This window comes from Aulonocara stuartgranti, assembly GCF_965226115.1.
Source record: "Aulonocara stuartgranti genome assembly, chromosome: 10".
NCBI classification, from domain to species: domain Eukaryota; kingdom Metazoa; phylum Chordata; class Actinopteri; order Cichliformes; family Cichlidae; genus Aulonocara; species Aulonocara stuartgranti.
In genome coordinates this window covers 14,888,871-14,904,202 of record NC_138946.1, presented here as the reverse complement: position 1 = coordinate 14,904,202, position 15,332 = coordinate 14,888,871, and the positions used below count along the sequence as shown (strand labels likewise).

The window sequence follows — 15,332 nt, the reverse complement described above, 5'->3', positions numbered from 1 at the left end:
TATATCTATCTATCTATCTATCATCACTCACTCTGGTTTAATATAGATTCCGTACAGAGCAACATTTATGTACATTACACACAAACAGATTGGGCCGTTTCCTCATACACAGACATCAGAGGGTATTTGGTTGCCGACATCCACAGAACAGCTTTGGAGCATTGCTAGTAAAAAATGACATTAGTGCAAATATAACCCCAAAAGAAAAAAAAAGGTAGAAAAAAAACAAAAAACATTGGTAGCAAGGTTATAGCACATTGGGGACGAACAAATTCTGTGGTCAGAGCGGCAGCAAGGTCTACATATAAGCGTGCATCAGGACTTGCCATCCTCAAGTTTTCAGTCTTTCACACTCATTTCAAAGCATATTTCTTCCTCGCCATGCTTCATCTGCTAAATGCAGTAGCCAAAAGAAAGTGTGTTTTTGTGAAAAAGAAAAAAAAAAGAAGAAGAAGCTATGGCTCAATTTGCTGGTATCAACAATTTATGGAGTAAACTGACTGACGAGCAGGAAAACCCTAATGTCTTGGAAAATACAGGGTCTCTAATGTAACTGGATGAAAGGAGCTGATTGGCTCCTGCCATCAGCGATCAACAATGTGAATGATTGGTTGATCTGTTAGTGAGCTAAGCTTGCAACGGTAAGCGCGAGTGAGAACCATAAAATAGAGCTAATGAGGGCAAAATCCGAGCTCCTTATCAACTCTGTGGACTAATTTATACCTCGTCTCTCCATCTTCCCCTTAGTCCATTTGCAGCGTGTGGTATCCAATAAAGCAGTAATGTAAAAATGACCTTAAAAATAAAGTTGCTTTAACAGTAATACAAAAGTTTGGCGATGAGGAATAGAACTGTTTTTTTGCTGGGACCAGCCAAACAAGTCTGAATCAGATATTGAAGTAGTATAAAAGCAAAAGCTTGACACATGTAAGTTATTCAATGTGAACCAAAAGTTCACACTGCACCCCTCAGCTAGACCATACCATGTGTCCTCTGCTTAGCACCAGGCTTTAGGTCATGCGGCGACCTCAATAAACAACATTCAGTCTGCTAACGCTCAGTATTCACTAAATCACAACACTACTGACACCCAGCAGTGAAAAACAAAAAATGTGGAGAATTTCTAGACGTTATGAAATGTTAAGACTTTGTCACGGTATAAAATGCAACCATCAGTAATCGATAGTCTGATCAATTGTTCGATAAATCGTGGCACCCAAACACTATGAAATGTACAGCAGTGAAAGTTCAAGCTGTACAAACAAAGGCAGGAGCAACCATTGCCCTAAATGTCGGGCATCAAAAGGTAAGGGGTAAAAGCATGATTGTAGGGGGGGGGGGGGGGGGAAGAAAAAGGCTGGGATGGAAATCTGATTTTCACATTTTCTGGACATGGTGTAAAACTCCCAATTCATTCTGAGATGAGATTACTGCATCCTGTTTTTTGTATTAAATTTGAATCCCTGTGAAAGAACATGTGGAAAACAACTGCACCTGTGATGAAATCACTGCTGGCATGGGTTACACCTATCATGGGAAACCTTTCATTGCTCCAAGTACTAACATTTTATAAAGCTGCAATCATTGTCTTCTCTTTTTTTTTTAAATACCGAGTGATGAATTTCTGTTTAGAGATTGTTTAAGATCTTTTGAAACATAATATGGATATGAAGGAGTTGGACATGATGGGAGAGCCAACAGCAAACAGTTGGACAAGTACAATAGGGGATTATTTAGATTGTGTGATTATATATGCATGCATGCATGTATGTTGTGTGTGTGTTAAAATGGAGCTCAGGGGTTGAATGGAAGAGGGGGTGGAGGACGAGGAGGAGGTTCCACTGAATGGGGAGTTGGTGGGTTAGATTGTGATGATGGACCAGTAGAGTTTTCCTTGCTGTCCACAAGGGAGACTGATTTTAGCTGAGGGAGGGATTCGGGTTCAGCAGGGTTCGCCTCTGCTTGGGTCAGTACCTGTGACGTTGGTTGGTGAAAGGTGGAGACAGAATGGCAGTGAGATGCAGGAGCGTCAGGTGTGTCTGATGTGCAAGAGGTAGAGAAAGAAGATGCAGAAGGGTGATCTGCAGGGGACTGGTGCGGCACAGAATCAGTTGCAAGAGGAGAAGAAGAACAAGAGGAAGATGATAATGGAGGGTTGACGATGTGCAGGGGAGCAGACTGCATGCCAGTGGGGGAGGTGGAAGAGGAGGCTTCCCCAGCTGATGTGGTAGTTTCATTATCTCCCTCCTGCTCTACTGACGCTTCCTCTTTCCTATCCTCCGGTAGAGTGCTGTGGTCCTCCTCCTGCTTGTTGCCTGGGGCTTCTTCCTGTCCTGCAGGGTTCTGATTGGCTGCAGGTGTCTCTTGGGTAGCTCCGCCATTAGTTGGTGATTGGCTCTTGAGTTGTGAATGACAGAGAGGGCACGTTTCCTGGACATACAGCCATTTCTTCAGACAGCCAGCGTGGAAGAAATGACTGCACGGAGTGATCACAGCACTGGTCATGTCCTGGAACAAATCAAATTTCACATTAGCCTACCTTTTAAAGCCCCAGATTAACTCTCTCATGCATCCTCTTTAGATAAACATAAAAACAGTTCATACCTGGAAGCAGATAGCACAGATGTCGTTATACTGCTGCAGCTGTGTATTGCTAGCTGTGGGGAGGCTTTTTATCTTGTTTACAGCATCTCTCCTGAGCAGGAAGCTCTGCCAGCCCAGCTGGGCTCTGAGCCAGACGTTATAGTACGAGTGGACCAAGATGATGGTGCTTCCCATCACACTCCACTCGCCAAATACAGTCTCTGATACACCATAGCACACCACGCACACCGCAACCTGGCGAGGGAACAAATCACTGACAGTGAGGCAGAGACCGTGCTGATGCATTAGATGACAGTGTCTGTTTACAGTCAGAAGGCAGAACTTAGCAAAGAGTTGGTGTATGTGTGTGTGACATACCAGAAACTCCAGCAATCTGTAGGTCCCATTTACACAATATATGACTTCATCCATGTTCTCCACTGGAGCTTTACGAAACTCCTCCACCATGAAGAGAACATAGATCAAAAGAGTGCCAAGGACCTGGTGGTACAGTGTTTCAGAGTTATTATGGAATTAAACAAACAAGCAAATATAAATGTTTAATTAGTATTAGGCTCAACTGTTTGGGTAGAGCAAGTTTAAACTATTTGATTTAATGTTTTTGCACACTGCGATGCGGTTGTGTGTTACCTGGAGAGAGGTGAGGATTGAGGAGGAGATGATGATGAGAAGCCAGAAGTCCATGTGGAAGAACTGGCAGATCATATAAGCCATGTACGCTGGAAAGATCAGCAGGAAGAGACAGAGAGAAACTGCACGGAAGTGCTTCCACAAACTCCTACGGGACAGGCAGCAAAACAAGCATATGAGAAAGCAGCCAGGTTGATAGCAGGCTTTGTATACACACATTGAGTCAGATTACATTTATTGATGTCAAAAAGACTAACTGCCTGTTTAGGTAGGAATGAAGAAAGAAGGACTGTACACTGTAGTGTTACTTAATTTATGATGTTAGCATGAGTTGTACTGATGACCATAGATAATGAATACTGTGATAATTAACTAACTGCCCATAGTTATTAATAGTTGTTTATGATCAGTACAAAATAAAACAAACAGTGAGACACAGAGTTTTCTTAAAAATAAACACATAAAAAAAGTCTTTGGTATATTCTCTTACTTGTCTCTAGATGCTCCCAGGGCTAGGACTATAGGATCTGCTATCTCCAGCATGGACTGCAGGATGGAAGCAACAACAATAAAGAGGATGATAGAGAGGAGGAAGGCTCTGTGGATGACCTGCAGCTCAATGAGGCCAGTTTGGACCGCAAGGATTAGCAAGGTGATACCTTCAGTCATCCCCCTGCACAGAGAGGAAACAAATTAGAGTTAACACACCACACAATTATATGCCTTGGCTTTGCACTCAAGTTGGAGATCATATACACGTTTATCCAGACTTGACTTTTGGGTATACAATGTCAATTATTTTATCCTATTAGACAGTTGTGTGAAATGCAGACATCCTTAAAGAATAGTTCCAGATATATGTGTTTCCACACGAATGGGATAAACAGTCAGAAAACATATTGCCTTCAGTCATGATGGTTACTGGGACAGAGAGGCTAAAACAGACTAAACTAATTAAAAGAAACATACCAGAAGACATCAAGAAAATAAAAACCTTGCTGACCTGTGCATGGTGTTGTCATTCATAAAGGCTCTGTAGCCCTGCAGGTAGAACTTGCACAGTGTGAGAACGCCCAGCGCAATGAAAGAAACTGTGAAAACCAGACCCAGCAGAGAGTACGGTGTACTACAGCATTCTGCGATACTGGAGAAAGGAGGAGCAAATTACTTAGAGAACATGACAAAAAAACAACAACTTTCTAAACAATTTTAAATATTTAGATCGCGTCCTTAAAGTTCTGATGAGTATCTCAGTCGTCTGCTTTAACTTAATTCTGTCCACCAGTGCAAAACATGGGTTATTTAGCACTGTGACAAATGGATCCAACACATCTTTTAGAATTTCCTCTTGACACATTTCTGCAAAATTATCTCAAAATCTAAAAACTTGCTTTACTCAAACTCTGCAGACTGACTAGCTTTGCAATCTAATGTCTCTGTAATTTATATGATGCTATATAATTTATATACTTTTATATAATTAGATTTTCTAAATAAATTCCAGTACATCAAAACTAGATTTATGTTTTGTACACACTACCTGCCCCTTCAACGATACAAGGCAATAAATAGATAAACACACCTTCTAAAGGGTCAGTGACGTAAAATGTAAAGTGTCTTGCAGCCTGATTTATAGTCTTACCTTGTAAGAAAAAGGAAAAGCAGCCTCTCTCTGGAAGTAGGCTGGTCTCTTGTGCTGAAGTAGGAGTATATCTGCAGAGCAAACAGCACGAGCCAAAAACACATGAAGAGAACTGGAAGGACCAGCTGGTTCCACAGTGACATTCCCAAAGCAAGAAGCCCGTACACTTCTACCACCTGCAGGACAGAAAAAGACCGAAATAAAGAATACCTTTGATACCATCTACAGAAAAATATCTCAGAACTGAAATCCTGTCACAGAAACTGAAAAGCTTGCAACATCAGCCCACAATAAATACCTGAGCCAGCTCTCTGTAGGCAGTCTTGGCCAGGTTATATGGTACCAGCAAGTTAGACGCCAGGAAGTAAATGACCTCCAGGCCCGTGAAGATCATTGAGAACTTATTGATGAAGACGATGGTCTCGAGTGGGACCAGACACAGTCTAGCCACTAGAGGGAGGAGGTGAGCAGAGAACAGCCAAATCCTCTTGGTTTGCATCACACAGGAACAAAGTGTACAAACCACCAGCTGACCTGAAAGAAGACACACATACACACATATATAAAACAAAGAGTTGAATAAATGACTAAAGACACTATTATCACTCTGATTTTAAAATGTTTTTTGTGATGTGGTATTTATCATTTTTGTGTAACTGACAATTAAAAGAAAATTTATCAGAATATTTATAGCTCTCCTAGAGTGGTGAAAATGTGTCAAACACCAAAAAGGAACAAACATTTAAAAGAGAAGAGAAGCAGCTTTAATCTCACATTGCTCCTTACAGTAGCATATTTTTGTCACTGTACTCATCTTATTTTCGCTTTCTCAGGCTTTCACTACGCAGTAAAAGCAGCACTCTGCGGTCTATTTATAGCACAGGAGACTCCATCTATACTCTCTAGTAAGTTTAAACTAGGTCCTAAAAACACAGACTCTACAGCATTTTCTATTTAGAAAATGATACATTTTTACATAATTAAGCATAGCAGCAACAGACATAATGAAAAATTACAGGAGGTTGTTCTTTTTGCTTTCCCACCCAGAGGAAGACTGAAACACATACGTATGTGAGCACTTCTTAATTCTGGAATTGGTACAAATTAGGTTCCTTCATAATCCCATTAATGTGGATGCTGTAGCATTGGGTATTTATATAATTAATGAAAGTGCTCACATGGACATGAGAGCAATGCTAAATATGTACATATGTGCAGCCAAGTATTCTATTTCCACTTTTTTTGTTAAAAAGACAAAAACAAGGTGTGCTTATTCCTGTTACACAAACATTTCTTAAGGAAAAGACTCAAGTGTCTGCTTTTCTTTTGCCAGTACCTGTATGCATCTTCTTAGCAACTTTGCACAGTCTACTATAGTCCATGAATGTTTACTGACCCAGGTTACACAAATTCAATGAATAATCTCAACTTACTGCCCCATGCAGGGTCCAAAAACACAATCCCAAAATGAAGACTGTTTTCTTTTGGATGAAATTCACACAGACCCATGGCAAAAGATGCATCCTACTCATCATATGCTCTGAATACTATGCCCATTCAGTTTAGCCATTTGGTTAGAGCATATGAATTCTGAGCTTTAGTCCTACTGGTTGTACTGCAGTGCTACGAGGTGCCAATTTATAAAATTAATGTTCCTATACTTTGTACAGCAGTATGTGCAGCCATTAAAAAGAAGGAAACAGTTCAAATTTAAATAAATAAATAAATAAATAAATATCTTTCTGCTGCCCAAGTGGGTCTACGGGTCTGTATCTACTAGTGGTGCAACGGATCGCGGTTGATCCGTAATCCGAACTGATCCCACTCCACGGTTTGGCACGCACGTGATCCGAAGATTCGAAAAAGAAGAAAGAAAAAGTATGTGTATGGTGCGCGTGGTGGGTCTGTCAAGCGATAGTTATGGCCAGCGCTAGCGGTCCAAGTGGAGGAGCAGAGGAGTTTGCTGCCCAGTCCGACCGGGCTAAAGCTATTACAAAAGCTATTGGGGTGTTTAGCTGCAGACGGGAGGCCGTATTCCGTTGTGCAAAACAAGGGGTTTAAACTATGATGAACGTGCTTGAGCCACGCTATGATATCCTGTTCGCGTCCACTTAAGTGGCAAGATCATTCCAAGCATGTATGAGCAGGAAAAGATTTAAGTTATGGCTGAACTGTCCCAGGCATCTTCTGTTGCCCTAACTACTACAAATGGGTGGACCTCCAGGGCAACGGAAAGCTACGTGACCATAACAGCTCATTATATCACAGCAGAGTGCGATATAATGAGCGATATGTATTATTGTAGGGTCTACCTTACAATATAAAGCACCTTGAGACGACTGTTGTTGTGATTTGGCTCTTTATAAATAAAATTGAATTGAATTGAGTGGTAGATACAAAGACTGTACTGCCCTGGAATGAGTCTTGAGTTGAATATTTTCAACAGGCAAAAAAAATACTTCAATAAGTAAATGTTACATTTTTGTCTTTTTTGCTGATCTGAAAATTGCTCTGATCCATGACTTAAAACCGCGAGATTTTTGATCCGTTGCACCACTAGTATCTATGTGCAATACATTGGTACCTCATCATTCACATTCTTCAATAATATGAATGTTGAACAATTATACCTATGAGTATTATACCTATGAGTGCAGTGGTGAATCTGTTCATGGAGAGAGGTTCCAGGTAGACAGGGCCTTCATAACCCGAATCCAGTTCACTGCGAACATAATCCCTGACAGAGAAAAACGAAAACAATCAATACAGAGGAAATTCTCACAATGTCCAGTCCTTCACATGAATTAACAAGAGGAAAACTGTCATACATACACACATCAGTATTTAAAAGAGGAGTAGTGGCATCTTGTTAGCTATTCTGGTAGATTTAAGTTTCTGTGAATGTTTACCTTGACACTTGGTGACCAGCAAACAGCAGCAGGGCCGTAAGAACATACAGGTAAAGTTTAACCAGGTGCTGACGAGGCAGAGTCAGAAGCACCAAGCTCAAGATGTAACCTGTGAAGTAGCCATAAATATAAAAGAAATACAAGAAAGTCATGCATTCTGAAAGGCATCCGTCTTCCTGTTTGCAGACCAGAGTGCGTTTTAAAACACATAAATAAAGCGTATGACAGATGTTTATGACATAGTTGGGGGGGGGGGGGGGGGGGGGGGTATTTTTGACAAACTGCAGAAAGCCTTACCATACAATAGCCTACTACCTAAAACTGTGTCTAAAAGCACTTCAGTGCAAAGACATATTTATTTTTACTGCCCTGTTCTCCCTTCTTTCTTTCCACCCACAGTGCTCATCAGCACATGCCAAGCCTGTTGGCTCATTAACCAACTGCAGCCAAGTTTGAGAGCTCACACAGCCAAAACACAAAGAAAACTCAACAATAGCTTTATTTCAGCTAGGTTAAATTACAAAAATAGAACGAGGCCTAGCTATTTCATTTATGTTACTTTCAGTGTTTCTGTGTCACTGTAAATGTATCTGGCTAACCACTTGTGCTGCAAAGACATTTTGTAATGCCTTCAAAACTGAATTCAGAACTTTGTGTTTGAGTACTGGTTTTCTGAGTTTCTAGTGTGTCTTAAAAGCAGATATGGTAAATGGCCTGTATTTGTATAGCGCTTTACTAGTCCCTAAGGACCCCAAAGCGCTTTACACATCCAGTCATCCACTCATTCACACACTGGTGATGGCAAGCTACATTGTAGCCACAGCCACCCTGGGGCGCACTGACAGAGGCGAGGCTGCCGGACACTGGCGCCACCGGGCCCTCTGACCACCACCAGCAGGCAACGGGTGAAGTGTCTTGCCCAAGGACACAACGACCGAGACTGTCCGAGCCGGGGCTCAAACTGGCAACCTTCCGATTACAAGGCAAACTCCCAACTCTTGAGCCACGATCGCCACACTGTCAAATAATCCCTCTCAATCACTACAGAGCTGAGCCTCGTGACTTACTGACTAATACCAAACGTGAGTCGACACTTCTGAATGGAAAAAGAAATCACGCACTTTCAACCAACAGAGGTAAAACAGTAATGCATGGCATATAATACTGTTTCAGTGCAGGTCATGGTAACCTGACTACAGGGAAGTACACATGATGTTTTCAAATGAGGAACTCTTTAATGTGGTACAGACATTGCAAAGCATTTAAACAAAGTGTCTCAGTTACACCAAACATTTTCTTAAGTTTTAATACAGGAAAGGTGGCACTGACCTACGTAGTGCAGGTAGAGGGCCAGATACTTGTACTGAAAAAGGGGGTTATTGGAAAGGCTGGAGCGCTGGATCTTCTGGAAGAAGGAGCTGACATCCCAGCGGTAGAGGACATCCAACAGCATGATGCTGGGAACACGCAGACCCACATTGAGCACAGCCTCTACGCGGTCCTTCACTGCCATGGTTTCAGTTTAAGCTCTGATCCGAAGGCAGAACTGACCACTAAGACGTGATGTTAATAGTGGGTGGTCTGTAGCAAAAGAGAGAAAATGCAAATAAAAAAAGGAAGATGGAGTCTTAATATGAAGCAGTTATAGGAGGTGAGAGTAGGAAAACAGAAAGAGAGATGAAAGCCAAAACAAAGGCAACAAAATATAAATTCAGTTATTATAAAGGTCAAAGGAAAAGCTGTGAGCTACAGAGGAAGAAAAGACAGAAGAAAAGACGAAAGACTTAAGAGGTCAATCACAAAACTGTCTCATTCATTTGTGGTCTAAACGTAAAGGTAAAACTCAACAATTGTTACATTATTACCACAAATTTTTATAATAAGTTAGTAACATGACCGTAAATCATTTTAAAGTCTCTAAAGGCTAGCATACTGACAGTGTTTTGTTTTTTTCCTGATGCAAACAGGACTTTCAATGAGACTATTGACTGAAGTACAATGGGTCCAGAGACAAAGAACTACTTAAAGGAAGTTTTTTGCTACTTTATAAACAAATACAACAGAAACTAGAAAGTCCATTTTGCTATCTTGGTATTTTGCTTTGGTAGAATCCCAAAACATCTTTGGTGGACATATTTTATTTTTTTCTAAATGAAGGAAACCCCTTTGCCACAACAGCATAACAGAATAACTAAGGTAACTAATTCACTAGTCAGAACAGAATATAAGAATTGGCACCATCCACAACACACAAACCTATGCCAAAAAGGGTTACCCACTACTTCCAGTAGTTATCACTTTACCCTGAAACCTACATATAGCCCCTCATTTTCTAAATCAAAGTACTGCAGAACCACACTGGTTAGTGTCATGTCTTACTTTTTACCTTGCTTGTTTACAACTTCCTGTCACAGAGATCAAGATGGTTGCTGCCATATGCCACATCTTTCGGTTAGTGGTTGTGGTGTCATAACAGCTCAGGAACAACAGTTAACTGTTGATTTATATCAATAAATTGCAGATTAGTTTAACCCACTACTTCTTTTGCCCATGCCTAAATATGTACTTATTTATTCAAGCACAGTACTAACATTAAGTGCCATACAGCTGGGAAACATTGACCATTTTCTTACCATCTTAACTAAAGCCAATCGAGTGATGCTGTGTACATAAGAACTCTTTTTTTTTTGTCACTGAATGATTGATTTATTTTGAACATGACTAAAATAACAACAAAATACACTTTAAACAATAATGAGACAAAGAAAGGGTTGGTACAAACAGACTTAAAGGTAAACTCATTTGATCCTACCTCAATATACAATATACATGTATAATTACATACAATTATAAGTCTACAAACAGATATCACGCATAAAAATCCTAATAATGATGAAGCTACCAGATAATTTTGACATGATTTTAAGAAGGCTGTTGCAATAATAACCAACAAGAAATTCTCAAAATGCTGCCAACAGTATTTTTATAGGTTCAGGCAGAAAGCACTACTGTCAGCCACAATTCACTTTGTTTACCGTCATCCACCCATACAGGAATGCCGGAAACTTGATCCTGGGAACAACAGCTAGTCTTGAATAGGTTATTATTACCAAGATTCCAAAGAAACATTGCACGGTTGACCCAGCTAAAAACAGCTTCACCCACAACTGTAATTTGCATAGTCAAATCTGTGGGTCAATAATCAACCTAGACATGTAAATTTGTCCAGTCCTTTCTATTTGCTACCACACAATCACCAACAGCACAGAATCCACCATGGGAAACTGAAAGTACAGCATGTGGTAACACATTCAGATGTTTTAATGCAGGTGCAACTCAAAAGGTCAAGTCTGACAAATGGCATAAGAGGCATACTTGCAAAATCTGCAGTTCACATTTAAAAAAAAGCCCACATACTGTTCTGTTGCGCTGACAGAATGGTTACACTTCTCTCTTTGCCAAAATAATTTCTTGGTTTACTTTAGAGCTGGGCGATATGAGATTTTTTCATATCACGATATGTTTTTTTCATTTCAGGCGATAACGATATCTATCACGATATAAGCCAAATAACTATATTTGTAAGATTTAAATGTGCCGTTGCTCACAAGTAAAATGTGAAATAATCAGCAGCTTGTTTTTATTTAAATATTTATTTCCCATAATAAGTTCAACAGGGTAGATGTACTTAAGGAACATGAGACTTTTTCAGATAAATAAAGGCAAATATTGCAAACTACACAAAAGGCAGCCGCTAAAGCGTTTAAGTTTCAAAATAGAACAAACGAAACAGACTAAATTGTCAATTCCACTTAGAAACAAAATATTAATTCTAAAAATAAATCTTAGTTTGTTTTACAGAAGAACAGACAAAACTGACTAACTTTTGTCAATATCAAATAAACTGAGAACTAAAAGGAAATTCTCAATCTCTCCTTGTTGTATAGCTGAGCTTTTCAAACAGTTTTAACAGTTACTTTAGTCTGACAAAAGCCGAATGACGAATTAGCGCTTCCAGTCAGAGACTGAGGCTACGTCCACACGTACACGGGTATTTTTGAAAACGGAGATTTTCCGTTTTCGTTTTAAAAAATAATCCTGTACACACATAAAGGCAGAAATGAAGGAAAACGCTGCTATGAACATGCCAAAGCAGCAGGTGGCGCTAGATTCCTAACCGTGCAGAAATGTTGGCCAATCAGAAGTCTAGAAGCCTCGGTGGGAAAAAGTAAACAAAGCTGCGGCATAGAAGCAGAACAGAGTCGTATGTGTGGAGGGACAGTAACTGTGTGTATATGTAAGCATTTAAACACTGCAGAGAGTAGAATTAACAGTATTGTAGAAATTCATTTCACCGAAACAATAACGTGGCGCACAGTGTGACGCATGCTCCAGTTTATTGTATTTCCAGACTTGCTTTCGGCACAATTTACAGTGCACGCTACTCTGTTTTTTGTCAGACTTGAAATAGCCGAAATACCTTCACACTACGGAACTTCTTTGGCTCTTCCGTTCGACAATCTCTCCGGCATTGGAACCGTCATCTGTTTTCTCTTCGGTCACGCTCGGTTGATTTTTCTAGTCGGCACACTCATTTCCTCCATTACGCGCTGGCTCCATTACTCGCTGGCTGCTTCCCAAACAAACACACGTGCGGCTTGGCACTTGTGCTGTATGTAACAAGTCACGCGATGTGACGCTGCGGCTGTGATTGGTTCGGCTCTGCGCTACTTAATTTGGATTGGCTGACCTTTTTTTTTTTTTTTTTTTTTAAAGAGGACAAGAGCGGCGAGGTCTATCGCGATAGCTTAATTTCTCTATCGAGTAAAAGTTATATTGCGATACATATCGTTATATCGCCCAGCTCTAGTTTACTTACACCTTTATTAACACTATCTGGGGGTGAGCAATGCGGTGGCGGATATAAACACATACAAAATACAATTTCTACAAGTCAAAACAGTTTACAAAACATGAAATATAGAAAGAAAGAATATGTTGACTTATTATATCAACACAGATCCTGATGGAAAATCTAATGGATGGGATTAAAGAAAGAAAGAAAAAAACATTTTAACTCGCATCTATGGTTCTATACATACACTAGCCAATATCAGTGTTATCCTGGCTTAAAATGGGCTTTTGGTGGACAACTAGTCATATAAGCATGATCAGTTAGCATACAGTCAGTTACCCTATCTCTGGATTTCCCTACTTATTTGATAAACAAAAATGTTTTATATGCTTGAGTAAATGGCACCTGCATTAACAGAACAGATTAAAATTAGTTTGACTACATTTTCTGATAATTTGGTGGGTGCTAAAGGTTGTTCAATGTAGGAAAATTCTTGAATATGTACAGTTTTTCAACCATTTCAACGACTGACCTCAAAGTTATGAAATGCTATTAAAAAATGGCATAAAACATCTCTTACACAAATGTTGAAGTTATTAAAACAAAAAGATTTGTTTAAAGATTGCATTTCAGTTTTGTTTCCTCCCACCTACTAAATCCCGTCACTGCCACTACTGCATGATGCAAAGCAAACACACCAAATGTAATCAATGCAACTCAATATATTATTTCTAACGTATTAACCTCAAAGTGATGAAACCTCTCACAGTGATCATGAATTACTCCAAGGCAATCTGAGCATGTTTGAAAAACTCGAGGCTCTCCAACAAATCAGCAATTGTTAACCAGGCTCTCACCCAAAAGCGCTGGAGCTTAAGGAAATTCAAAGCCTCACAAAAGTGAATTCCACAGAGCAACATGTTGCCCTCTTTTTTCCTGGCCTTTTCCAAACAACATATCTACTGCACTTGGAAAAAAAAAATTAGCTGCTTACAAACCCTTCGTTTAAGTGCCCTTTAATACCTGCGTGAAGTTTTAGAGGAACATTTCACTGTGAGTGCTAGTTTTTAAAAAAGAAACGTGACGAAGTTTCAATCCACTCCATTTAAACAAAGCTCTTACATTTCTTTTCCTTCTTGAGTTGCCAACAGCAGTGTTTCCATCTCTTATCCCAGCATCCCGTAGCAGGATCCCGTTAACTTACATAACTTTAAATTTACCACGACTATCACTGCCCAGACAGACATCACTTTGCAGAATCTGAACTTATATAACAAGGCCGTCTACCAATTAATTTTTATCCGTTGTAATCCTTTGACAGCTGTAGGGTATATTGTAGTATATTTGGTCTAATGGCTGCATACCATTTACTAGTTTAACTGAAGCACCGGCAATGAAAACGTTATGGATGAGTGAGTGCTGCAACGACTGTGCTACGCCATGAACTCTAGTAACCCCTCTGTCTCGACAGAAATAAATTCTCGCAATTACGCCGCAAATAAGGCAATATTTTGCTTGCTATACTGGTCTGTATCGTCCATGAATACTTATAACAGACATGACAATGCATGCCTACGGTTTCCACGCAGTTTGGTGGATGTAAAAGTGATAGAAATAGCGAGCTATGACAGCGTACGTGCGCTATGTGATGAGCTGCATCAAGCTAACGCTTTCAGCTAGCATCACTGTCACCGAGCCGAGGAACTACTAACAACAACAACCTAGCTTATGTTTAACACAGCGGGAAATAAAACACTCCGAACGAATCAGCTTGCTTTTGACCTTACAAATTAAGGCGCCAGCCTTCGCACATATTCACATAAAATGTTCTAGCTTATAACGCTTGAGGATTACCATAACCTGCTCCCCTAAGCAAGTAAGCCCAAATGTAGCAGACTGGGACACTCGGCTAGCAACCAGTTATGGCACGTAGACAAATTTCTCTTAAAAAAAATAAGAACTTACGTTTGAATGACGATGTTCGCACAATGTACAACTGTTTCTGGATGCCTTACGGGTCGGATATCGACCATTTTAACTCGCCACCGCCCGAGTTAACGGTCCTCCCGGAGTGAGCACTTCACGCTGAAACGACGCGGCCCATCCGCTCATCTTACCTAGCGGCCATTATCCAAGTTACCAAGCAAGATGTACCGAGCATGCGCAATGTTACTGTCCCGTACAGAAAGAACAGGTAATATTTTTTTTTAACCTGACAAAGCTTTTTATTCACAACATATTGTCAAAGACTGTTATAAAGTGGAATTAGGATGTGTGATTTTTTTGTCACTCAATTAATGGTAAAAATAAATTTGGGAGGGGAATGAAACATTACAGAAATAAGTCATCATAGTATATTAACAAACGCCTAAAATATTTCATCATCATCATCATCGTTTATTTATATAGCACTTTAAAAACACACAAGGCTGACCAAAGTGCTGAACAATAGAAACATAATAGATACCATAGGAATAATAAATAAGATAAAATAATAAACATAGCGAAAACAATAAAATACGAGTAAATACAAGTCAGTCAACCACTGAGTCAAAAGCCAGTGAATAAAAATGCGTTTTCAATCTGGATTTAAAAACCAGCACTGATGTCGATTGCCTAATGTGAAGAGGGAATTTATTTATTTATTTATTTATTTATTTATTTATTTATTTATTTATTTATTTATTTATAT

At 39.8% G+C, this 15,332-nt stretch overlaps 1 protein-coding gene across 1 annotated transcript; it reads right to left on the bottom strand.

Annotated features, from left to right (window-relative positions):
- Positions 1-23: 23 nt before the first annotated feature.
- On the bottom strand, positions 24-14,807 carry LOC309715309 (RING finger protein 145-like). Its single transcript, XM_082548317.1, has 12 exons — positions 14,606-14,807; positions 9,115-9,366; positions 7,786-7,894; positions 7,522-7,613; positions 5,175-5,410; positions 4,877-5,052; positions 4,238-4,378; positions 3,725-3,907; positions 3,235-3,382; positions 2,962-3,084; positions 2,605-2,838; positions 24-2,508 (listed from the first exon to the last, which is right to left on the bottom strand). Exons 2-12 carry the CDS (start codon positions 9,296-9,298, stop codon positions 1,795-1,797), a joined length of 2,340 nt encoding a protein of 779 aa, XP_082404443.1. The 5' UTR covers positions 9,299-9,366; positions 14,606-14,807; the 3' UTR covers positions 24-1,794.
- Between the last annotated feature and the right edge of the window lie 525 nt (positions 14,808-15,332).